Below are 27,323 nucleotides of genomic sequence, written 5' to 3'. Positions count from 1 at the left end.
TACACGAAAAGACAATGCCCTTTCTGTTGGTCAGAATCTGATCCCCACACCCGTGCCAGAGAGCAAAGAAGCGGGACGTACATGGCAGCTCCATGCCACTGCCCACAACCTCTCTGAAATGAGGATCCTGTTCAGACAGATACAGAAACCATCCAAGCTTTGCCAGAACAAGTCCTAACACCCAGGAGGATTGTTCCCAGTTAAATCAGAACTAAGCTCTACCAAACCCAAGGCCCGGCTGGACACCATCTGGTACCGTATATTTTCTCCAGCCTCTCAGCAAACACCACGAAAAGCCTAGTTTTGCTCCTAAATAGATCAGATGTCTTGCTTTTTATGTAGCAAATACAGATTCATTTCAAGGAAGGCAAAACACTGCCTAGAGATAAAACAAGATGTAAAACAACTTGATGTGAGAGTCAGTGACTAACTAGGAGGAAATCTTTTAAGATGTTCGAAGTGATTATCACCTTAAACATTACATAGAATGAATCATTCTGAAAGCCTGAGCATCTCTTGCTCTCTTAGCTGATATTATGCTACCAGAAAATCTGCTTCCTACAGGCAGATGACAAAGTAGAACCAGCCACAGAGCTGAATACAGATTCCATCCCAAACTGAAACAAGGGGAAAGGTTCATCATTGTTACATGGTAGGCAGATGCTGTCAAAACAAGCTTTCAAATCATCTTGTACAAGGATATTTTTTTCAGAGAAGGCTGTGCAGATCTAGTAGAGAATCTTACAATAGACTTTTACAGTGGTTATCGCTTATAGGCATGGTCACATCATACAAAAGCAAAAAAATTAGCCCATGAGAAACAGAGATTTGGAGTCTTACATCAGGAACACACATGTACAGGGAGAGATCATTTTCTGGGAGGGGGGGAGGGGAACCAGAACAAGTAAAACCACACACAAAAAAATTCAGGGGTTTCTTTGTTTGTTTTAAAGGGAGGGTGAGTTTTATATGCCAGGAGGCAAAAAAACCCCCACACTAAGGGTTCAGATGCAAGAAGAAGTCTCTAAAGATAACACAATATATAACTCTCTGTATATTTTCTATAAAGGCGCTATGGCAGAACACCTTACATTTCTTGCATAGGTAAGACTATGTACATGGGTAATCATACACATGGTACATTATCATTTGCCTGTACCCAGGCAAACAGAAACCAATCCTAAATCAATCCCCATCAGCAAATTCTCCAGAGCATGGAATGCTGGTATCACTGGGTTCTTTATCACAGCTAATGGTGCTAAAAGAAGGAAATATGTTTTATCCTCTCTGTCCCCTTTACTTTTGGCCTAGTGAAACAACAACAAGGATACGATCTTCACCCCTATAGAATCCAGACTTGCCTGTGAACAATCATTCCAAGAAATGATATGTTCCAGTGATCTCAAAGTGAAAGAGGTATAACATTTAAAATCCTCTTTGAAGATGCAGCACATCACTTCAGATGTCATATTTAAGAACTGCTCAGACACCATTGACACAATAAACATTAAGGCTCAAAAACACAAAACCAAAGACAGGTCAATATAAGATACTTTAGGTATTTTTAATATAGAACATCAGGGAAGGACAGAATGCATCCATGAACATAGCAACCATGGTGAGTATATTATTCCTTTCAAACACACTGTGAAGCCGAACATATTAAAGAGCAATCTGCCACCTCATTTTTAGCTTTTGCCACTCGTTATTTGAATTTATCTTTAGTTAGCGAGTAAACCATCATCTCTAGGTAACAGCACATACTAATAAGGTAGCAACAGTAACTCTGTAGCTTTCAAGCAGACATCAATAGGATCTTCCTCTGCCTTCCAGTATGCTGAGGTACATCATCACTGTCACCTTTCCAACCCTGTGCTTGTGAGGACAACTGAAGCTCCGGAAATGGGTTACAATTGCATCAGGCCCTGCATCAGTGGGTTACAATTGGTGAGGCCAAACCTCTATCACTGCTTCCGTACATCCATCATGTTATTCTTCTGTATTTGAAGCACTGTGCCCCTAAAACATCGGAATGCCCTATTTGAACTGATTAGGATTAGATCCTGTGAGACCAGGGAAGCTGTGAGGACGTGCAGGAAAGGTAAAAGAGAAAGTCTAAGCCTAACAGAAAGCAATATGTAAGGATTCTGTCACAGTAAAATCAATCAGTTATTACATACGTGTACTTTTGAGTTCAGTTTCTCAGCTGAATGCATCACTTTAAACGCACCACTTCTGTGATGTCAGTCACCGCAGTGAAACAGAAAAAATTACTTTCCTAGGTTTCAGTTTGCACTTTCTGAGTCACAGAAAAGATCCTTTGAGTTTACCTGGGACAGATCGTCTGAGAGAGACGTCACTCTGCAGCTTGGTTGGGCTGCTTGCAGAACAGGATTTGGTTGCGGTTCCAGTTCGGCCATAAGCATTGGACCACAACTTGTATCTGCATCTCCAAGAATTTCTGCTGGGAGAGAAAAATAAAGAGAAAAAGTAGTTCTTGATGAGCTGGAGCAATAATCTCCCAGTCAACTCGTGTAGCAGGATGTGCAGTTTTTCAAGATTCAACAATGGGACGTGCAATGTTAAAGAGAATTATTTCCTCCTTACATGGCTCATTGTATATCCCGTAATTTGTTCTCGTGGGGAAAAAAGAAATAAGAAATACATGTCTATGAAAATTGAAAAAAGTAAATCAGTTTTATCATCCGTAGATTTCTAACGTGGCAAGCATTTATGATAGCTTCAGAGCTGTATAGTTCATCATACCATTATATGCTTAATGAGCTTTATCGCACGTATTGGAAAGAGATTGGAAAAGCTTCTTCATGAAAGTGTTTCACTGTTGCGTGAATGAAAAGAAACCTGTATATAGTCTTTTTAAAAAGGATAATTTCCTATATAATTCAGCATTTATCATGCTTTTGCAGCCTGCAAGTGTGTAAAGTATCTTTAGGAAAAATGTACTGACAGCTCAGGAACTAAGTTTAGCCTTCTGCTATCATACAGAGCCAAAGAATGAATTTTAAGCCTAATTAACTATAATTATTCCTTAATTAACTGTAATTCTTGTTCACTTTAAGACAACATGTGCCACATTTCATTTGCGCGTTGGTTTTTATATCCATGACTTTAAGCACTTTAAAAACTCTTTAAAAGTGAAAGACTGATCATCAAGATGCTGTTATATACCTACATAAGCAATACCTTCTCCATCCTACAAACAGCCATCATGTTTTCACAATACAAATAAAAACTGGTCACAAAACTGAAGATACCCACAGACACACAATCCCCAAAATTCTTACAGATATATATGTGAGTAACTGATTCTGAAAGAAAAACTGTGTATTCATGGCAGGTTATATGTACAGAGATATACACCCTGAAATATATGAACTTTTACACCCATTGTTGTAATAATTATTTAATTTTATCCCTAAAAATAATTCTGAAATAAAATTCTGGAGCTGCATTGTAATTGTCGGGGCTCTCAGGAAACAGCACTTTGTCCTGACTTGCAATAGACTGAAGGACATACAATCTCACATACCCAGTGGACACATAACAAAAGATTTAGAAGAAAAGTGGAAACAATCACAGATCATTCCTTCTTCCCTTCCACCTGCCTCCAAGAACAGATTGTTTCCTATTCAGTGTTGACTTCGCTATCAAAAGGACTTGGAAACAAGATTTTGTGTTCCTCCCTGATATGAAAACACACTTGTCTTGAAAGCAAATCCTAGCTTTTATACAATGTTGTTTCCCTGATAATGCCAATGAACACGGTGCTGTGTATTCAGAGGTGGGGAGGGAGGGAAGCTACGTTAAAAATCACCAGAATGCAACAGAATTCAGTCTGGGATTATCACAGATTATGTAAAAGCACAGGGCATTTCACTATGGCAGTTAGTCCAGGACACTTGCCTCCTCTAAAAGAAAAATACTACAACAGAAACAATACTACAAGATTTAGAGAGATGAGCATTAAAAAATACTAGAGAAACACACTGCTTCTTGATTATCATCACACGCAGGAGCTGGTTTTGAAAAGTGTTATATATTTGCAGGATAGACAAAGGGCATGCTAAATTAAATTAAATAAATTTTAAAAATAGATGTAGAGGAGATACAAACATGTTATGCCAGATACAGCTATGGACATTCTGGATAAGATGGAAATATCCCTAGTAGACAGGTTCTCCCACTAACGTGGATCTTCTACCTCTCTATATAGTCCTGAGCACTGTTAGAGACTTACCGCAGATTGATCTAGATCACGAATTTATTCCTACGTCCCAGTCTTCTTAAAGCTGACTGTCCTCTAACAACAGTGTTACACAAGTGACTTGGAAAAATGTCTTACACCAGGGAGCCTAATGCAACCAATCTCCAAACAACATCCAACAAACCACTTTCAAATAAAAATTTGATAATATATAATGTACTAGAATGTATTCTCAAGGCTGGCAGTGGTGTAGCTGGTCCAAAACATTAGGTAACGACTAGCTTAAAAAGCCTACCCTCTGTGTAACTGGTTCAAATGTAAATCAGTTCAAAACTAAGCAAACGCTTTTATCTGTCTGAGATTATTTTTGTCACATGTTGAACACATTCAGTTTCAATCCACTTCCTACTGGTCAAGGGTGGATAATATGAGATATGCTTCTGTCAAATTTACAGATGTGAAAATTAAAAGGACAGAAAACCAGCTGTTTAATCACTTTAGTTTACACAACTTTTGATGAATCAGTGCAACCACATTTGTGTTGTAACAGCTTAATAATTATTTTGGTTTAGTTTAATCATATTTAAAACCACAGTCAACAAAACAAAGAGTTCCTACATGCTTGCAGCAGTTTAATAAAGCAAGTATAGAAATACATTTTCAGATAACAATAGAGAAAGTGGGATAAAAAATAAGGGAGAGAAAGGATGGGCCATTGGTTACAGCAGTAGTTTCAACTGAAAATAAATAAATTTATTTCCTTTCTTTATCACAACAACTTATCCCTGCGCTACTTCGTACAAGCCATTATGTGTGTGCCTCTGCTACCTAGGTGGGGAAAAAGAATTTCCATTTTGTTACAGGAACATATGAAACTACAATATATTACTGATTATGAGACATCACAGTATCACCTTGATGCAGTGATAAAAACAATGAGAAGTGCAGTGCAAGGGGACAAAGAGAAGTAGCTTGAACTGACAGTGTTAATACCTGTCTCCTATGGAAACTGACTTCAAGAATGATCAAGCTACCTGCTTTTGAGAACTGAAATTGACTTAAAAGAATAAAATACATCCTTTATAAGTCAACTTTTATATAGGTAAGTGGGTTACTTGCCATGATTTTTGTTCAAATTGTACAATATTACGGACAAAGAAGAGTAAAGACAAGGCTTGAATTAAATCCAGTTCTCAGAATAGGCACGCTAATAATTTCATTGCAGTAATTGCCTGTAAATTTTTGATTTTGGATTTTGAACATATTCTTTGAAATTATTTCAGATACTGTTACAGAAAATCCTCAGAACCCACATAAATATGACAGAGAAGAAATAGCAACTGTACCTCCAGTTTGGGCAAGCTGCCCTGGCGATAGGGAACGGAACCCCTGGTGTGGTCTGTTTTCAGAAATCCGAGCAGTTGGGTGGTCCATATAAACTGAATGTCCCATTAGGATTCTCTCCGCTGCTCTGGTCAGCCTTGGTCTTTGACCTTCACTGAGCTGCCCAGAACTACCATCAGAATCCTACGTAGAACAGCAACATCAGAACAGCAGGTATAAAAAACCCCAATGCATTTCTTCCAAAACCAGGCATTGTCATCTAATTACATTAACCCTTAAAGCATATATAAACTTAAGTCTATACTATTAGCATTGAATAAAGAAAACTCAGACTGAGGGGATATCATCTAACTGGGCTGGAAAGTAAGATCTACATTTACCAGTACTGGACAGAAAAGAATCACTTAGAGCCAAACAGCATCACTTATTTTGTTAGTAGTATCCCAACATGACCAGAACCTAAATTATATTTTTAGCACATTGTCTACTACTTTTGTCCGTTGTGATGCAGTTATATTTTTCTGTTAGCCTGTTTCTTCTACCAACTAGATATGAATATTTTGAGGTTTTGTTCCAAGATCAGTATCAACAGCATGTGCAAAAGGGCACACAAACATTTGCTTGGTTATTCTTCAAACCTCTCTAAAATACTCATATGGCTGTTAAATGCAGTGAACTTGTACTGCTAAACATAACCACCTACATTGCTGACGTGACAGAAAACTTCCCTGGTGTTCAAAACGACAGGACAGAACTGGTACAGCCACATACACACCTTGAATTTCATGTGTGACACTATGTACAGCTAACTTTTTTATAGCAACGCTTAACCTTACGAGTTTTTAAAAAGTTTTACACAAGAACACAGCCAACAGAAGCGGGATCACTTCTAGCAGGGAATCAAGTGTATGAACCTGCTCTGTAGCCAACAGGAAGGATAAGCTTGAAATACTTTATCTGCTTTTGAGTAAGAAAGTATCACTCCAAAATTACTGTATCGAAAGGAAAAGGACTGTAGGTTACCTCCAAATGGTACGCTCCTTCTTGTGCAGCAACAGGTGCTTGATTTAATTTGTCTAAAAGAGTCAGGACAGGATCCCTGTGATAGCCTTTATCCAGTCTTCTCACCACTTGTCCTTCACTGGGAGGATCATAATCCTAAAATAAAGAAACAAAATGCACATAATACATAAGCCAAAACTATTTTTGGTAGAAACTTGAATCGTTCTTACTTTAGTTCATATTTAATTTTTTTCTTTTATAAAGCAAGTTGTTACAGTTTCCAGATTGAGAACTAGTGTCACAAAAATCTAGACATTTCAGAATAAGCAAACTGATGTGCTGTTTTCTCCCTTTACCCACAGACATGCACAGTCTTTATGTGATACATAAGACTGCGTTACTTAGAGAAGAATAAGGTCCTCTAGGCCTTCAAAGTTCAGGGAACAGTTAAATCCTCACACACACTGGTTTTCAGCCATGATGTGGCTGCAGAGCTGCTCTCACCAGCAAGGACTTAGCTTCCTCAACCACACAGCCTCGTTTGAGGATGAAGGACTATTGGAAATAGCTACGATCCAGCTGACAAAGAGAAGGAAGAACATCTTAGCAAGCAAGCCTTCTAACCTGATGAAGAGAACATTATTTGAGGTTCACCTGATAACAGAGTCTTAAGCCCAGAGTTTAAGAGAGGAAGCGTGGCAGACAGCAGAGGTATCCAAAGAGAACTTTTACAATGTTGATCAAGAGGGAGGGCATTCTCCTCAAGTGCCTATATGCTCAGATGGCAAAGTCTGAACAACAGACAGAAGGATCTGCAAGTTCAGGGCACAGTCTCACAACTATGACATGAATGAATCATGGATATTTGATGGGAAAGCATGCACAAGTGGAGTATGGCCATGTATGGGTAGAAATGTTTAAGGATAGACAGGGAGAAGAAAAGAGGACTCCTACTCTAGGAGATTTAAACTTTGCATTATTGAGGTTGAAGCGACCTCTGGACATTGACTAGTCCAACCTGACTGCAGAAGGCAGCACCTCTTCCAGTGTTTGGCCACCCCCACACTAAAAACATTTCTTACGTTTAAACAGCATTTCCTGAATTTCAGTCTGTGCCCACTGCTGCCCATCTTTTCACCAGGCACCACTCAGAAGAGTCTGGCTCTGTCTTCCTTTCTTCTTTCCACCAGATATTTATACACATTGGTAAGATTCCCCCAGAGCTTTCTCTTTTCCAGGTTAAATGATCCAAGCTCTCCCAGTATGACAGATGCACCAACCCCTTATCATTTTTGTAGTCCTTTGCTGGACTCACTCCAATAAATCCTTATCTTTCCCGTACTGGAGAGCCTGTAGGTGGACACAGTACTCTGAATGCTGTCTCACCAGTACTGAATACACAGGAAGGACCACCTCCCCTGCCCTGCTGGCAATGCTCTTCCCAATGCAGCAAAGGATGACAGTGGCCTTCTTTGCCACAAGAGCCCACTGCTGGCCCACGTTCAACTTGTCCACCAGGATCCCCAGGTTCTTTTCTGCAAAGCTGTGTTCCAGCTGGTCAGCCCCCAGTATGTACAGGTGCATGGAGTCTGTCCTCCTCAGCTGCAGGACATGGCATTTCTCCTTGCTGAACTTAATGAGATTCCTGTCAGCCCATTTCTCTAGCCTGGTGAGGTCCCTCTGAGTGGTGACACAACCCTCTGGTGTATCGACCAGTCCTGTATCATCTGCAAACTTGCTGATGATGCAGGCTGTCCCATCACATAAGTCATTACTGAACAGGTTAAACAGCACTGGTGCCAGCATCGACCCCCCAGCATGCATCACTAGTGACTGGCCTCCAGCAGGACCTTGTGCCACTGACCACAACCCTTTCTGCCCAGTACCTCAGCCAATTTTCAGTCCCAGGTCAAATAATTCCTTGAATTCACAGACCTCCATGAGCCGACTGATTGTCTGAGTGAGGATCAGAGGGGAAAGGAACACTGGGGATGCTGTGGGCAGGGTCTGTTTCAGAGCACCTGACCAACAGAAAGTAAGAGGAGGCTTTGTACAAAACACCGACAGGGGTCTGATGATTGCAGGTCTTCATCCTCATGGCAGATTTCAACTATCTGGACAGAAGAGCTATACAGTATTGTGGAGACACTCCAGGAAGTTTTCAGAAATCCCCCTGGAGCTCCCTTCCAACCAATACTATTACAATTTCACTATCAACTTTTTTATTCTTTCATGAAGAAAACAGTTTGGTTTAAGCACAGCATTACTCTACCTGATACTATCATTTATATGACAGCTATGTCCTACCAAGAGACATTACACTAAGCCAGAGAGGGAAAGTCCAGGCATTTGTGGAAAATAAAAATGTTAAAAGCGAAAGGGAATGGAGAATACCTTGACTTGGGAGGTTTCCAGGACAATGGACTCAAGCAGACGTCAGATAAGAAACTATACTGAAGTTTTAAGCAGCTTTAACTAACTCCAGGCTCAGCTAACCTACGTTAATAATTTAAGCACGGAAGTAATTAAAAGATGTCTCAAAGCTGAAGCAGCTCAGAACATAGCAATGTTCTATTCTGTAAGATGTCTTAAAGTGAAAAATAATAAAAAATGAAAGTGTGTATAGATATCTCTTGCTTACAGAAATCTATAAATCATTCAACTTTTGTTTTAATATAAATTAGGTTGTATAATGTGTTTTTTTTCTTTGGAGCTCTGAAATTCTAATGTTCTTTGTAAGTGTACAGTTTAAAAGTGAAAATGCTTCAAGTACATCCAATTTATCAAGATGCTCAAGGCAGAATACCACACTAACTCTGTTTCCTTGTGAAACATTTCCTTACCATTTCATTGGCATCTCTTAAAGTACTGGTTAAGCTCTCGGTGAGGTTTGGAAGAGACAGTCCTCCTTCTGCTAAGGCTGAAAAATATTTTAAGATGCAAATACTAAAAAACACGCAAGTTATATGAAAGAAGGCCATGCCCACATTCTTTAACAACACAGTGCTTGAGCTGGAAATTCCTACTGCTGGATGTGTATTATAAAGACACATTTTCAGCTTCCAAGAAAATTGCTCTTACACTTTGCTTTCAGTAAAAACTTAGTGCTTAGTACCACATGGTACTTCTGCAAGACAGTCCCAATTATTTTCCAAGTTGATCTTGTAACAAAACAGCAGCTTTCATCTTTTTTCATTAGTAAACAGAAGCATTTTGTTCAGAGACAAGAAAAAGAGCAAGGAGGTCTCTTAAATCCAAAATCAGGAACTGAAAGTTAAGGACCAGGTTAATGCTTGCAGTTTTATCAGAAAATGTGTGACATGTAACTTCAGTAGGCTGCAAGAGAAGTTTATAAAGCAAAAAAAACCCCAACCATTTCCATAAATTTGTCTAGTTAGTTACCTCCTGCAACCAGCATCTGTCCATAGCTGAAGAGTACCTCCCCTTCTGAGATGGGTCTCTCTGCAGTTTCTGTTTCTGTGGGGGTAAGGCTGCTTTCCTGAGTGGACTGGCTAGAACTAACTGTAGGCACAGGCGATGGAACCTGCGGATCGCAAGGAAGCGATTCGATAGGCCTCGCTGACGACTGCCGAGATGGTAAAATCAAGGCCTCTGGTTCCTCATCATTAGCCACTGACATCTCACTATAATGTAAGAATATGCATTATGAATACACCAAAGCTCATTGAGCAACATAGACTAAAGTCTTAAACCAATGCTGAAAAGAAATTAATTTGCAAGTATATTTTTTCAAATGAAAGAGCAGAGCATTTCACAGAATAGTCTGAGAATCAACATGGTTAAACAACATTATTAATGAATTTCTGGTTATAACTAAAAATTATCAAGTGTATTCCCACTGAGGTAACAGAAAAAAAGAAAATGCTAACAATACAATATTGCATTGTCATTACATTTATTACTGGCAGTTGCAACACCACCAGTTTAGTAAGTACAATGTTCAAGAGGACAATGAATAAGGACCAATAAATTCTGAGAAAGGTCCTGATTTCACATTTTTCTCCACAATATAAGTCAAGGAATTAAAAAAAGTATCCTGGCTTATCTCAATGCTTCCTGATATATACATTAATAATTTCTCTACTGACTTGTGGAGGATATATGTAGAAATAAATTCTTTTGTTTAAGAAATCAGAAAACCCTGCAGCTCAACTCACACAGCCTTGAGATGGAATGGCTCTGCAGTTACAGGACTGGGCTTCTCTTCTTCCAGAGGAAGTTCTGCACCGTCCCATGGGTTTGGAAGCTTTGGACTTTCCATTTCTGCAGCTTCAGAGACCCTTTCTGAGGCAGGAGGGCTTGGTGTGGTTGCTCTAGGTGTATTGACAGGGGTAACCACAGGTGTGCCAACACAACTCCTGGCAGCTGGAATCTCAACTCCTGCGTGTGCGAAGCCAAATTTCAGATCAGAAAGGAAAGCAGGAAGTAAATCTCAGACAGAGAGTTTGTCAGATCCACTAAGAATTTGAAGTTTTTGTGATACTTTTTGATATCTATGGAGACAAGACTAGATTAAGACTAGTTTCTTTTAAGTTCAATGTTGGCATCTGAAGGAGCTAGAATAAAACCTCAATTGCACATTTCCTTTAATAAGGGAGACTGCTTTGCATTTTAAAAACTAAGCTGCTTTACTTGGAAATTTGGCTTAATTGCCATTAGGAACGCAGGAAGGAGCAAAAGACAGCTATTTTTCTGATGTGAAAAAGTGTGGAGGGGCTGGGAGGGGTGGAAATCACACAGATCATAGAAATGTGCATGAAGTTTGAAAACAGGACTGTTATAAAATAGGCGATGTTTGCTTTTTATAGCAATTAGCCCACAATTTTTATACTACATGAGTCCCCACTTGAATTATAGCCTCAAGAATATTTATCCTGAGAAATGTTTCTTTGAAGAAGAAAATTAAAGGCATCAGATTAAAGCATATTTGCTACTTCTAAACTTCAATTATTATTTTCACTACCTGTTTTTTTATTTTTTTCACATTTGTGAACATCCCCATTCATTTCTGCAAGAGATGGAGAAGACTCTGGAGTTTTGACTGGAGGCAATTCTTTTTCTGAAGGCGGTGTTTGTGGTGGTGTGGCCTGGGGTGTTGGCAATGGAGTAGGCACAAGAGACTCCTAAGTGAGAAAAAGGATCATAACCACAGTTATTATCTCAATGCAAAATTCTTATCCTTCCAAGAATCCCCAGAGTTAGCTGAGGAAGAGAGAGAAAGGCAGGCTACCACAGAACAGGAAGAGTTGTTGCTTAGATACATGCTTCACGGATCTACCTCCTCCATCTAAACATAAAAATGCAGCAGGCTAAATGGTATGCCTGGACAAAATAAATTAAACCCCAGTAAATTATCATATATGAATTTTAATTTGTTACGAGCTAAATCATTTAAGCATTTACTGAAAACTACTGAACTCAAAACTTAGAAATAATTAATACTCATTTTTACAGATATTAAAGAATGTCTGCAAGGCCATAAGACCAAAAATAAGATTGCTCTCAGCTTCTGTTTCTTCTTATCTAATGAAATTAGTTTCTTCATATTTCATTTCTTCACAAGACATTAGCATAGCTATTTTTGTTGAAAATAACACCAGGCATCTTTTGACAACATGAAATTAAGTACCAACACTTTCCCTTAGAAAGCAGTTTTGTCCTCAGCCTTAAAGTAAATAAACAAATACAGCATGCTGCATGCAGCACAACAGAAATGTTTTTTTTTTCAATTTTTTTTTAAAGTGAAATAGGTTTAATCTTGTTTCTTCTGGGGAATAATAAAGAATAATCAAAAAATGCAAACCACACACATTCACTTCATCAGTCTTTTCCCGTCACCTTTGTCTTGCACACAGTTGCCACAAAGAAATTGTCCCTGAGAACTTCAGTAGGAAAGCTTAAATAAAAGAGACTCTTACCGTCATAACTGTTGCACTTGGAAGAACATTTGTAGCAGGAACTGCTTTCTGAGCCTGCCTGTTACCCAGCATGGTTGCAATTGTCTCACTGAGAGCTTCATTTACGAAATGACTTATCATTTCTGAGTCCACAGGCACACCAGCATTGATAAAGAGCTGAAATCCTCCACCACCTGCAACTTCAACTGAAAATGAAGAAACACAAAGCACACCTCCAGGTCTCACTTCTCCAAATACATGTACTATACTGCAGCCACTCATTTAACCTCCATGAACTTTTAAACGTTCCTTTGCAAAAAGCGGTTCTTTTTTTTTATTTTACAGATGAAGATACAGCAGTATAGAAGCAATTCAGGATCATAAAAGGCAGCAGCAAGGGTCAGTGACATTACAGGAGAAATGCATTTGTCTCTGATGCTTACTACATTTATAGGGGAGGTAATTTTTGACATATCTATTATCAAAAGAAAGGCAAACAAACACTACAGGCTTAGCAAAATGCCAAATCCGAATTAGATGGCAAATAACAGAGGTTGATTTGTACAGTGCTGTGTTTTATGTGTTGTTTTTCTTTCTAGATAATTTGATTTCAATGGCCTTGTAACACTTGCTCTGTCTCAACAGAAGTTAAAGCTTGCACTTTTGCATTTTATAGTTTCACTGGTTCAGCATTATCCACTCTTAGGCTCAGGCAACAGCTACCTACACAGCTTGTTAAAATTAGCCAAAAATTGAGATAATTGATCTGCTGAGAACAATAATTCCTACTTACCAATATCAGAGGTTACAGTCTCACTGTCTTCACTCTCGGAGATGCTAACACTGGGCACTGTTTCCTCCTGTACTGGGTACATCCCACTGACAACTTTTGCCATTATTTCTTGTTCCACCCTAGCAGAATAAAACGCATTTAACTATCAGCAAACACTAAGACACCTAAAAGTAGAGAAAACAGCATTCTTGCCACAAAATGCAAGGCAGCTCAAATGAAAAAGGAGAAGGGAAGGGAGAAGAAGGGGAAGGTATTCTTTTGGAGTCATTCCTTCTTCCATATATACTCTCTTGCTACTTTGTTACATTGCAACTTACCAGTTTATCAACCTGTTCTCTATAGTTTCTCTCCTTTGAATCAGCTCATCCAAAACATCAGAAGACTGCTGAGGAGCAGAAGCCACTGGAGGAAACAAAGGCCCATTGTATTTTGGTGAGGCAACTCTCAACTGTCCATTAAGCTCCAGAAGAGGTTCAAAGAATTCTGGAACTTCATCCTTCTCCTCTTCCTGTTCCTAATAAATAGGTAGCAAATTAAGTTATGGTGCATTTCTGGAAGGCAATGTCATTGAGGTAACTGTCGGATTTTTTCTTTGAGAAACATTTGTAGATGTGTCATGGCACACAAACCACATTTTCCCTTCTTAGTACGTTGCAGTTAATTGACACAATTCTAAACTTAGCAAATCATAAATCTGGAGCAGTATAAGGCTATAGGAACTGCTAAGCAAAACATGATTTGGCTCGAATTTCCTGCCTGTGCTGCCCAGGGCAGGGAGCCAATTGTAATGCTAATACTTGAGAAATTTACTGGTGACATAAGTCAGGATTTTTAATATATACTCCAGAAATGCTCCTCCTTTAAAAAAAAAAAAAAAGGGGGTTAGGAAACTTTCTACAATTACTTGTTAGGTTAGCTTTTTGGTTTGGTTTTTGTTTGTTGGGTTTTGGTTTTTTTGTTTGTTTTTTTTTAGAAATTAAACTGTCTCCTGTCTGAAAAGATACATTCCCAAAAGTTAAGGAGCATGCAGTCAGTTAAAATTCTAATGAACTTGCCAGCACTAAAGACTAGACCTTAATAGTTTACATGTATGTTACATGTATGTTTACACTTTCACTAACTTCAGCAGCTGAAAGTTAAAAGGTATTTCTGGGTAATCAATTCACAGACTGATCATCACAGACACTCTGAATTTGAACTTCATGTGCTATTTCTAAAAGTTCTAGAAGTTATGTAAGTTACTCAATGTGTGCTATAATGTTTGAGAGTTTCCCAAGATGCCACCCTCTGTCTCCCCCCTGAGCACATACACAGGATGAAGTCCCAAAAAGCAGTCACCAGCCCATCATATCGTAATGTAACACTTTAGAAATGCCTCCTGACGGATGAGAACCTTCATCCTTCACTCACAAAATTAAAACCAAATGTCTCTAATAGTAATACGATTCCCTAAGAAGAAAATGTGGCATGCCAGAAAGAGATGAGGAGCTGAGCCCCAAATTACCAGTGAGAAGCACGTGAAGTTGCATTAAAGAGCTCACTGTAAATCTGCATTTACTAAGATTAATCCCCAACACAGTGAAAAGTGAAAAAGTCTTATTTTCCCTTATATAAATTAAATTTACTTTTAACCCATAAAATAAAAAATACACTATATCTTCTCTGTGAATAAAAGAACAAATCACTGAAACTAGAAAGAACAGAGAAGGTGGGGGGGGGGGGGTGAGACAGAAACATTTCCCTGTCTCCTTCCCCAGTCCAGCATTAATACTTCTCTACTACCTTAATATTCGTTAAAAGTGAAAAGTCAGATAGGTCCATGATGGGTGTTACAACAAATAGCCATTGGGGAGTGGGATCCTTCTGGATCTTTACAGAGTAATAATTCTTCAAAGAAAAGTTGTAACTTACAAAGCAGGCAAAACAGGATATGTGTATTTGGGTGACACACAAAGATCTCTAAACCATTTTAGGCATAGAAATAAGACCGCAAAGTTAAACTCAGAATGGCACGGGATGCCTTGCGATCTGATAAGCAGTTTGTTCTGTTAGGATATATGAATTCATAACTATAATTCATTCTGACAGCAAATGTAAAGATGTCTTTGTCCAGTGTTTCATTATGCATTTTCTTCTGACCGCATTACTCCATAAATTTTCTTTGATGTGCCTATTTAATATAATCTTTTCTGAAAGTATGCAAAATACAAACATCTGGATTAAATAAACTGAGTACATACAATAAATCTTACATATATTTAGCAACTTCTGACAAACTTTTGCAGTTCTTCCACATTTGTAAATTATGTGCAAAAATATTTTATATTTAATAGTGCACAAATCCAAAGGAAAATTATATTTATTTTGAGGTGATATATGATCTCTGCTGAAATAAAAAAAATAATACAATAGTCAGTATTTAACTATGTGGACTGAACTTGCACATATATCACCCTGTAGATCAATCCTGAATAATTTGCACTCAATTCTGCATTTTACCTCCCTGGAGACTGTTGAAAATATCTATCATGACTCTCAATCAAAATATAGCATAAATTAGAAAGTCTTACAGATATGATTGGAATATTAATCACTGTACTTTATTACAAAGTATCAAGCCGAAATTCTATTTCCCAAATTACATTCAGATAATTAAAAAAAAATGTTTGAAATTATTAGGTGGTATAGATTAATTTTTTTCCATTACCAAACATGTATATGCATAGTCTTTTATTTAAGCCCTCCAAAACTTAATAATGGATTTATTCTTGACAGGTTTCTAAAGCAACTTTCACAAGCAAGGTCAGGCTGCATTGCAGGTGCCACCTGTGAACTTTTGTCTGAAGATGTAAAAAAATCACTTCCCCAAAGAGCATCTACATGAAACCAGGGCAGAGGAAAAGAAGTTTACTATGACCCCTGCAGGTTATATATTTTGCGGCAGTATTCAAAATGGAAGCAGAAGTTCTGAGAAACAAGTCCCCACCTCGCAATTAGGGAATGTTCAGAGAGAGCAAAAAGTGTCTCTAATCTTAAATCCTAGTAAATTTGCTAAAGGTACTGCAGGATGTGGCTGCTCGTAAGAGTTGGAGAGCACACTCAATAAATCTGAGAGTCTGTTCTGGGCTCACGTTAGCTGAGCAAGTTTCTCCGTCTGGAGTAAGGCAGGGTCCACACAAGGGCTGGCCTTACAAAACCTCTTCTGTGCAGAAAGTCTGAACCTACTTTGTTGTAGGTGCAACCATTGATCAAAACTAAAGTGTATAAATCAAAGCTGTAAAAGCTTTGTGCTTTATTCCACATGTGAATTTTCTTATTGTGAAGTAAAAGCACTTCATCCAACTCTTTTGGAAGATGGAGCTCTGGGTCTTTAAACACTAGGCTGCAAGGCTGCAATGGCAGAACAAAGCACATCACCTCTTCCCACTGCAGGGCTTGTGTTTTACAAGTTGGGGCACGTTGTATCAGTCCTCGAAACCGCTAAAATAAATTGGATGAGGCTTTGAGTGACCTGGTCTAGTGGGAAGTATCCCTGCCCATGGCAGGGGGGTAGAACTCAATGATCTTTAAGGTCCTTTCCAACCCAAACCATTCTGTGAGTCTCTGATATGTATATACGTATTGCAAACATGTTTGTGCGTGCACCTATTGGCAACCCATGCTCAGCCTCACGACTGGCTGGACCTGGAAGCAGGCAGCTGAAGCCTTGTCTCTATCGGGCTACCGACGCTAACCACTAGCATTTTGACTCTTAAGTATGTATCTTCTAGTAGAAAAGGTAAAGCAACTCCTAGGAAAAGGAAATGCATGGGCCAGGCTCCGGAAGCCTTTTCGCAGTATCCACCAAGGAAGAAAAAAAAATAAAAGCAAGCAAAAAAAAAAAAAAAGGATATTTCACACAAATACTTATCCTCTTCAGTTCTAACAGAATTAAGTTTTCATAATAAAAGGGGTATGGGAGGAAGAGAAGAGAAGCTATTTTGCTAGTATAGTATTATCTGCTCTTTTTTTCATGAATCTGAAGCTTCTTTTAGAATAATAACTTTGCTTTCTTTTGATGTCTTAAGTACCCCTGCCACTGCAGAGGCTGATTTTATGCTTCCACATTATGTTTGTCTTGCACATTTTTAAGAACATTGTCTGTGTGGTCATAGGCCAAACATATGTTTCACTTGGAACGTTTTTGGTATTGTGGTTAAAATATATCCCATTGCCAAAAATGAAAGATAAAAGCAATCCAGGAGAAAAATGAAAAAAAAAGAAAAGATGAATAGCTATTATTCACATACAAAAAAATTAACATTGCAGCATTTTTTGTTAGTTCATAAACTGTTTTCTTAAGTAGCTTTTCTATTTATTTTTATAAAACAACGTTTTTTTGTGCAAACAGAAGAAAGTTCTCCAAATAAATCAGATTTAACTCCTCCCCTCCAATAACATAAGGTAGTTTAAAACTAAAAATTAATAAAGCATTTTCCCATTTTTGATAGGTAAACCATCTCTTTAGGAATGTTTTAACTAACTGATGTTAAGTGATGAATTAATTTTAAAAATAAATCTACTGTACTGACACCTGTAGGCTACAGAGTTAATATTTGACGTACACTGTAATCCTTGTATCAGGAGCACACAGAACAGATAAAAATAACACATTTTTGGGGTAGACTTTGATATGTGCACAGCAAGTCTAGCTCACTGGAAAGAAGCTTGAGGAAAAAGAACTTTAAGAGAAATACCAGCCAAAACCAGCAATTTCAAGCTCCTGGTATTTACTGAGTCCTAAATGCAGCAGGAGGTGGAAGCTGCCATCTTCCACAGAGGCAAGATACCACACAACAGCTGAGTGGCAGCATCTTGCTTCCTTCAGAGGCAGACCTTCCCAGCCACCGCTGAGTTTCTGCTTCTGCTCTTAATCCGGAGAAGTGAAATACAGGCTGGTTCACCAACCTTGAGCATTTGTCAGTCCTCACTCCGACTGACAAGATAACGTAGCTAACTGAAAAAAGGACTTCCTACCTAAAAAAATTAAACTGTAAAAAAAGTATCTCAAGTAAGCCCATGTTGTCATAATCCAGAAACAACAACGTTGTTAAACATGCACAGACACACTAACAAGGCATCCAGCAAAAAAAAATTTGTAAACTTAATGGAATCCATGAGATGAGTAGTATATGTTGTACGCATATACTCACAGACACAGCTCATCTTTTTTTTTTTTTTTTTTTTTTTTTAAGTTACATCATGTTTGACTGAAATGAGATATTATGCTAAAGCATTTTAGGACCTCAAAGCATATGCAAATTGCTCTATACCAAAATTTTCTAAAAGGGAACCCTCAGGAAACACTTTCACACTTTAGGTTACCTTATACAAGATGCTCTTACAGATTTTAAATATGTATTACATTTAGAGTTTGAAAAAGGGAAATCTAAGTGCTATAATCACCGCTGATTTTAGAGGACTACTTTTTATTTCTAGTGGATTCTAACACATCCAAATAAAAGCTAATTTTAGTTTTTTATTGTAATTCTTCAGAGGTCCTTTACTTACTAAGACACAGTAATTTCTAATATTGTTTGTAGCACTGTAAACAGTTCAGTATTGTTCACGATGTGTATTTTTAAAGTTGTTTGTAAAGCAAACTGATTTTCTACATCGTGTTTTCAGTTATGACAGAATAATATAAACCAAATATAAAAATGCATAAAATAAAGGACACCTTTGCAATATAATTACCTGCATGACATCAGTAACATCAATTAAATTAGTTCCTGGAAACTGTGTGTCTTCCTCTTCATTATGTGTATCTTCTGGAGTCTTATAAAGACAGATTGAAATTGTTAGGTATTTTATATGGGGGGGAAAATGCATTAATAGAAAAACTTAATTACAAGAATGCAATTAAATCACCACTCACTGTCACTCAATGTCCTGTATCTGAAAAAATGCTTTACCCACATTCAAACCTAGTAGGAATTTCTTTGCATGGTTTAAAGAGAGATTATTAGAACTTTTTCTTGTATGCTGACAACTAAAACCTGCTGTTACCAAATGTAAGTGGAATATCTCAACATCAAAGGTTCTAGGGCAATAGCTGTAGCTCTTCTTAAAAACACAAGTAAGACAAAATAATGTCAAACATAGCACACAAGAGCCTAGAAGTCTTTTAAGCAATTTACTTATGTGCAATTTCTACAGTCTTAATAATTTTTCAATAATAATCACTATTTTAGTCCATGGACTCCTTCTTATTCAGGGAATACCTTGACCATAAAGACTCTGGAGGACCTAACTGCTTAAGTCAGAATAGCAGCTAACACACAGAGAAAACAGAAGGTACAATAACAGTACAAAAACTATCACTGCATCACTGTGCCTTCACACTGTTCTGTCTGTGCACTGGACAAGACAGAGGTCCACTGGAAGAAGCAATATGCCATCCTGTAAACATGTGCCCTATAAACTTTATCATTCAGCATAGAGCATTTAACCTTTTAGCTGCACAAAAACCATCATTACTGCTTAGATCAGATTAACAACACTTCTGAAAAATTATATGGAAAGAGAATAGACTGGCCGGCTCCACATACAACAGGCTACCAGTGAACAGGCCACGCGTACATGTCACTAACCACTCCAGTTCAGCCAAGGAGCAGACAGAGAAATGAAGAACATCCTCAGTTTTCATGCCAGAACAATGAAGCCAGTATAAATAAGACAGACATGGGGCCAATAAGGGATTACAACTCTCAACAGGACAAAGAAACACTGTTTTTCTTGGGGTTTTGTTATGGTGATTATTTCATCTTGGAAGAACAGCATCTTCCTGCAATTTTTAATTTTCTTAAAAAAGTACCTAACATTATAAATTCTCCAGCATAATTACTCCATTTTTCCTGGAACTAATTTCTCTAAGATAAGATAACAAAATAACTTTGCAGTAAATTAACATATTGTCTTTTTTAACAAATTTGAATTCACAGACATTTAGATCAATCCATACCTGTATTACAGCATTGACGGGAGGAAGTGCAGGTTCGGAGCCTGGAAGAACATCGTTTACACTCACACTGTCACTCGAAATACTGTCAATATCTACATTTGGCAACACCTAGGACAGAAAAAAAGCACCAATCTGAAAATCTATGTATTAGCTCAACTACTATCACTGAACTTTTTAGATTCTCTCTTCCACTTTCTGTTGAGCCACTAAACTTCACTGATCTCCTTTTCTCATACCTCTATCTGAAAATAACTTGATTCTGAAAAACAAAATACTGTAATGTACAAAAACTAACCCCAGAAACATTCACATCTTTACCTGCACTACCTGATTTCTCCTGTTCTCCAGTTCCCTGATATTTTATCTTGCATGTGACAGAAGGTGAATTTACCCATAACTATTTATATGCAGGTGTACGTTTGACTTGCAATTCATTCACACTATGTTGGCCGACAAGCCACTGCGCAGGCTGGCTATTGGCTTCATGTTGTCATACCTCTGGTAGGGTAAAATAAAGGGATAATTGTATTACAGGATAGTTTGTAATAAAGGCGTGGCCATTACAGCATCAAAACACTTTGGGTTTTGTTTTGTTTTTTTTATCTAAGAACAAAGATTTAAATGCTTGCTTAATTCTTTAGGGGGAAAAATAATTTTAAAAATCACCTTAAGCATTTAACAGCTGGGTGAAATAACAGCAAAAAGCATGTGGGTGGAAAACAGTGATAACAGCAAGGGAACAAGCCGCATACTCTCCCTCTATTTAACTTTGAGTTCCATGAATCATTTGTATCTGAAAGGTGTGTGTAGGAGTGTGTATATTCTCAACAACTTGAATCCAAAATAATGAACATGTAAGAAACATTAGCTTCCTTGACAACAGACCCATGTAAAAATTTTTTTCAAAAAAAAAAACCCCACCCCACTAGGTAAGGACTGCAATGGTTGATTAATCAGGTGTGAAATTCTTGGGCTGACTATCATGCTTGTAATAGAAATCTTAAAGACTAAACCATTCATCCAAGTAAACTGACATTTATTTTAATACTTTTTTATTCAAAGTTTGTTCTGGCTCAAAAATCTCATTTAAAAAAAAAGAAAATGTGACATAAAACTATTTTACAAACACCCTGCACAGATGACTTCGAGAAGAAATAGCTCTCTATTTTGGTTAAATAATAAAGATAATTCTTAAAATGCAAATAGAAATATTAGCATAACATGACAACTGGTTCTTCCATTCATTATGTGCCTAATGCTTACTGAAAACCATCTACTGATGTCAAAGTAAGTTACTGATGGATGAGACTGTCTTTAATTAGCATTTATTAAAATAAAAAAACAATTAATCATCAGTCTTGACATGCACCTGCACAGACAGCTGAGGTGGATCCTTTTTCTCCGATCTCATCTCTATTACAGCGACGTTTGGTTTTTTTATCTCATCCGGTAGTTTTGGTGGCACTTGAGGAACAGAGGTTGTAACTGTAACAGGGTGTGGTTTACCTATAACTACTCCAGCAGGCTGCTGCGAGATGTCGACAATTCGGGTCTGACCTAAGGACAGTTAAAAAATAATTAACAATATCTACAAATGTCTATATTCAGTAAATTATAAATTAATTAAAATTAAATTCTAGGTGTCTGTGTTTTACATGAGACAGGTTGCATAATTACAGACCAATTAAAAAGTCCCCTATTAACACTAGCTAAAGTATAGTGCTTCACCAGGGAATTTTAAGGCTTTCCCAACAGAAACTGTAAACTCAACACTGCCATTTCTTCAAATTATTCACTTTTCTTGACTACGGTGACATCTACTGCTGAAACCGAAAATAACTACACTGTGTTTGCCGTTCAATGCACCATGCTTCCTCCACCTCACATTTTCTTAACCATATTCAAAATGCTATTACACGTAGTACAGCACCCCACAAATTTTTGTTTGAGACATTCTTTTATTTTAATAATTATCTTCTTTAAATTACAATGGGATATTAAGCCTTCCTGAAACAAGGACTATAAAAGGTTCTACTGAAGGTCCAAAAATACAGAAGCTGTGACAAGGAGTTTAGCGTGTTTGTGCTGAAATCCTTGGGCTGAAGTCATCATAAATGTGGAATCCAAGGGCCAGTGATTCAGTTCCTGCTTACATGGATACCAAACTTAAAGCCAGAACAAGAACCTTAGAAATGTAAAGTGAACCAAAGAAGGAATATACAGCTAAGCAAATAATTGCTCTGTCAGAGTGTTGCCAGACATCCAGCATGAAGAACGAGGAGAATCAGAATACTTTATACTGTTCCCCCATGTAGACTTCCCATGAGAAGGGCACCCGCAGATCTCATGGGCCAGGGCAAATCACTGACTTAAGATATAAGTTTTATTTCCATGAAGTAGCAGTAATTAACCTTCACACATGCCTTCTACAAGTTATTTGCTCCTACCTAGCGGAATAGCCATAGGAACTAGGTGACCTTCAAGCGGCCCAGAGACGGCAGCTACATCTCCACTTGGACTAAAGAGATACTGATTTTCTTGGGTGAGTGCATATAAAGGATGCTGTTTCTTAGGGCTGATTACCACCTTCTGTGGGTGAGAAGTTTGTGTTCTTGCTGACTTTACCTTTGTACCTGAAACAAGAACAGATAAACCACGCCATCAATGCATGTACAAACAGAATCATAGCACACGCTATTTAAGCCCTTCAGCTGAAACAATTATAAATTTTTGCTGTGGGATGGAGGGAGCAAGGGAGGGAGACAGGAAGGGTGGAATCTAAAAGTGCTAAGTTAGATGTCTCAGTATTGACAGCAATGAAGGAACTAAAATCTCAATTTTCGAACATATGACTCTAGCAAATAAAGAGACAGAAATGTGAAGAAAAGGACACAAGGATGGTAGTAGGTTAGACTGAAACACGTGATTTAGCAGGTAAGAAGAAATCCATGATTCAGGTTTCAAATACAGCATTAGAATAGCATGCAAGCCTGGCATAAAAAATAGACAGGATACCGAATATAGCCAAACTGAACTCCCGTTCGTCTGATTAACTGCCTCAATTTTATAAACATGCAGTTTGTCTCCAGCCACAAGACTGACAGGTCCTCAAAGAAGAGGTACAATCTGCAGTTTCCTGGTTTAACAACTTGCTGCTAACAGAAAATAAAGCCATAACTAATACCCATGAGTCCTGACTTACACCATTGAGGAAGCACTGACTTTTTGTTCCAGCTGTGAAATTGTACCATTAAATAGCCACAAGAAGTAATTTGTATGTAACAATGCCTAAGCACACGGCAGAGGAGAACATTTATTGCAATGTTGCATTTCTCACTCTACAGCCATGCAAGGTCTTATTAAACCTATATTCTCTGCAAACAGTGGGTATTACTGGAGAAATCATTAACTTTAATCTAAGTGGATAAACACATTCCCAAAAAAGGCATCCACAATCGTGAATCTAACAGAAGTGCTTCTACTGCTATTTTGTAGGTGTTAGGAAAATGAATCTGGAAAGAATCACATTGGTGACCAACTCTGTATCTTCACTACAGCTGAAAAATATCATCTTACTCCTCTGTTGTTTCTAATCATCACCCTTCCTGTATTCATGGTCAGTTAACACATGGCAACAACGACTTTTTAGCTCTGTTCACATTTAATACCTTCCTAATTAATTGAAAAATGAAAGTTAATGATTATAAAATTTAGAGATAATAAAGATTGATAATGTGACTTTTAACAAATGCAGACAAGCAAGTAAGGCAATTCACTCAAGAAGTGTTATTTTTGTACATACAAATTATGGTTCAGAAGCCTAGAAGCAAGAATGGCAAGTCATAACTCTTCAGTGAGAAAACACAGGTCAGAAAGAAGTGTCTCTGAAAAAGGCTTGAAGGTCATGTTGCATAAGCAATGCAATGAGAAATCATAATACAATGCTGTGGTCAAAGAGATAAATGTAATCCTCAGATGTCTCAACAGGATGTCGGTGAGGTGGAGCAGGAGAAGACTTCCATATATGATAACACTGCTTTCAGCACTAATTCTGTATCTCTCTACATATTAAAACAGATTGGATATTAAAAGGCCTTTTTTATTTTTTAAGGAAATCCACCCGGAAACAGAAGTAGCCGTAAACTGAAGCCAAAAACTCACTATAAATCAGATACAAAATTTGAAGTGTACTTTTGAAGCATAAGATGCCTAGCCACGAGAAGAAGTAACGATGGGCAGACTTTCTGATGTCTTTAAAAAATGAGCATGTGCCTTTCTGCAAAGCATAGGTTAGCCAGAAAAATTGTTCTTTAGTCAAAGACAAATTACTGGACTCAGGAACATAAATAGATACAGTTCAGTGGCTTGTGATTTAGAAGAGGTCATACCACATGATCTAACAGTCCCCCCTGGCCTTGAACTTTTGAGTAAAAGCCGAAATTGGCAACATATCTGTGATTCCACCAACTTGTAAAAACAAGGTTCTCAGAGCAAGAATGATGAAGTACTGTACACACACAGCACCTCATTTTAATTGCTTTCAACTTTACATTTCCCCCTGAAACGTTGATTTGCACTGGGCAGAAACTGGGCCTTTAATTAAACTTAGCTTTAAAAAACTAGTGTTTTACATACATTTATCAGTTCAAACTATGCAAGAAAACAACTACAACTTTTTTTTTTAGAAAAGCTCTCTTACTCATAAAAGTGTTAGCTGGACTTTTTTCCTAACTTCCCATAAGAAACCAAGCATTAGTCACTACAGTTTATTTGCAAAGAAAACGGTTGAGAGAGTTATAAAATTACTGAAAAGAGACTCTCCAGATGGCCATTTCAGTCTTAAATAAACATCCTTATTCTAACACTAATTTAAAACAAGCTCAGTGGACTGCTCAGAGTCATTTAATAAGTCTGGATTTTCCAGCCAATCAAACCCAAGGCCAACAACTTCAATTATTTTTAAGCCTTTATCACCTGGTACATCAAGGCCAGGAAGGGAACCTGTGGGTGCAGATCCATGAAGGAAAGAACTAACCATGCCTAATGGGGCAAGATTTCTTTCCTTCTTTTTTTTTTTAAGAACCTGGTGCTTTTAAAGTGCTCATTCAACTTTGTTTCATTTTATTTACACTCCTACTATAGAGGAGTACAGATCTGTTTCTAATTTTATTATACTTTCCTGCCATAACAGCATCTTGCAGAATAGCAGCCCTCAAAAACATTTAACTATTTTGTCATCATGAGACCCACATGAAACACAGAAGTATTACTTTTCCATTTTTTGGCAAGATGTAAGAAAGCACAACAATTAAGCAGCCTGACCAACTGTCTTACATGAAGAGTCAAAGACAAGTTAATGCCAGTATCAAACAAAGGCTGACCTCAGTCTAAAGCCATTAAAATCAGAAAACTTGGAAATAGGACACATATTCTGTGGAGTGTTATTAAGTGACATGCAAAAATTTCCGTATTCTTCGCTGAGAGAAGAATACAAGGCAGTGTCTTTATTTTATTTACTGTCAAGATACAGACAAAACCACAACTTTCTGTAACTGCAGTCTGACGTGAAATAGAGAAACTAATTTTATGGTGGCTTTATTACTGCAAACACGTATGTTGCTGCGCTGCTGCAGTATGACTTAATGACTTGGAAGAGAATCACTGTGGGTAAAGGCTATCCAGAGTTCATCCTGTTTTCAAGCAAATAGCTTTTAAACTGTATTTGTCACATGCAGGAGTTCTGGAAGATTGAATACAGCATGGATCCAGTACACAGTTTTTTCTTTCATTTCTATTTGCCTTCACCAGAAAACAAGATAAAGCACAGAAGCAGTTTATTACAACTGCATGCAACCTGCACCTTTACATTTCACTGACACTACTGAATTAAACACGTTACCGGTAAAAAACTAGTAGTATCAAATGATCTACTTATTATAATTAGATTGGGGTGGGGGCACTTTTTTGCCTCTTTACAAGGTATTGTTTCTGGAATGATGAAATTGGCCTCCCTGGAAAGGTTGTGACCTTCTATAAAGGACAAGAGCCCAATAAATAGAGAAGAAAAATGTCATTTAGGACTCAGCAAAAGCAGAACTGCTGATTAAATATTTTTAAAGACGTGTCTGTTCTCAATCCAAATCTTAGAGGTCACTGTATCTTGTTATTGCTACATTAAGTGCTTACTACCACAAATTTTATTCAAAAAAATCTGTACAGAATAAACTAAATTACAGGTGTGCAGCACTGCCAGTAAAGCAGTGAAAGAAAAGATATGAGAATGGTGTATCATGCTGCTCCTTCAAATCAGTATACTGGCATTTTTCACAAAAAAAGAAGCATTTCAAGACAAGAAAGGTAAAATAAAATATATAAGCAACAAGACTACTATCACCAAGTTCTCACCTTTTAAAAATAAAGTAAGTTTTGAAAAATCTTCTAGATTTTTGCCAGGACTATAACCCCCATTTTCCAGGAGGGTTACGAGAATACTTTCTACCAACAACACTCTCCTTCATGGATTACAACTGGGCTCCACAGCACAGGTAAGAATACTTCCAGAAAATGGCATAAAGACTACACTAAGCTTAACAACAGATTCTTGTACTGTTTTGAAGATTTGCCACTGTGGATGTACATTACAATGTCAAAAAAACCCCAAATCACAGCAGTGCTTGTTTTCAAAGACATATGTATGTCTCATACAATACATTTTAATAGCCTAAAAGCATGGTCTCATCAAGAGACTGCCTTCTCATGTTAATTGCTTGCATTTCATACCGAATAGTATATTTTGACAGTTATAATAAAAACTCAGAAAGCCTTTTTTCAACATGACAGTTAAGACTGCATCAAGTATATTTTCCCTGCATGGGTAACAACAGCATTAGAGCAAGAAGCACAGAGGTGAGCCAACTAATATTTTCCCATTGATGCTCATCCTGTTAACTCAATTGTGCCCACTATCACTTTCACTGCCTCTTACATTTAATCTCTGTAATTATCATTTATCATATAATTTGCTCACTCTCTCCCACA

General features: G+C 37.6%; 1 protein-coding gene across 1 annotated transcript in view; it reads right to left on the bottom strand.

Moving 5' to 3' along the window:
• Window positions 1-27,323, bottom strand: part of KIAA0586 (KIAA0586 ortholog) — a gene marked incomplete at its 3' end in the record, with an annotated part of 43,675 nt that overhangs the window by 2,423 nt on the left and 13,929 nt on the right. The window contains exons 15-28 of the mRNA XM_010074780.1: window positions 22,733-22,918; window positions 21,655-21,842; window positions 20,286-20,393; window positions 19,019-19,099; window positions 13,600-13,796; window positions 13,283-13,401; window positions 12,511-12,695; window positions 11,556-11,715; window positions 10,750-10,972; window positions 9,974-10,215; window positions 9,415-9,491; window positions 6,593-6,727; window positions 5,572-5,752; window positions 2,331-2,464 (exon numbers count right to left, since the gene is read on the bottom strand). Coding sequence (XP_010073082.1) covers window positions 2,331-2,464; window positions 5,572-5,752; window positions 6,593-6,727; window positions 9,415-9,491; window positions 9,974-10,215; window positions 10,750-10,972; window positions 11,556-11,715; window positions 12,511-12,695; window positions 13,283-13,401; window positions 13,600-13,796; window positions 19,019-19,099; window positions 20,286-20,393; window positions 21,655-21,842; window positions 22,733-22,918 — 2,216 coding nt within the window. The remainder of the gene's footprint in view (window positions 1-2,330; window positions 2,465-5,571; window positions 5,753-6,592; window positions 6,728-9,414; window positions 9,492-9,973; window positions 10,216-10,749; window positions 10,973-11,555; window positions 11,716-12,510; window positions 12,696-13,282; window positions 13,402-13,599; window positions 13,797-19,018; window positions 19,100-20,285; window positions 20,394-21,654; window positions 21,843-22,732; window positions 22,919-27,323) is intronic.

This window comes from Pterocles gutturalis, unplaced genomic scaffold (genome assembly GCF_000699245.1).
Source record: "Pterocles gutturalis isolate BGI_N339 unplaced genomic scaffold, ASM69924v1 scaffold41372, whole genome shotgun sequence".
Taxonomy (NCBI): domain Eukaryota; kingdom Metazoa; phylum Chordata; class Aves; order Pterocliformes; family Pteroclidae; genus Pterocles; species Pterocles gutturalis.
Note: the sequence above shows the minus strand (reverse complement) of the source record. Positions and strands in the feature narration are given on the sequence as shown.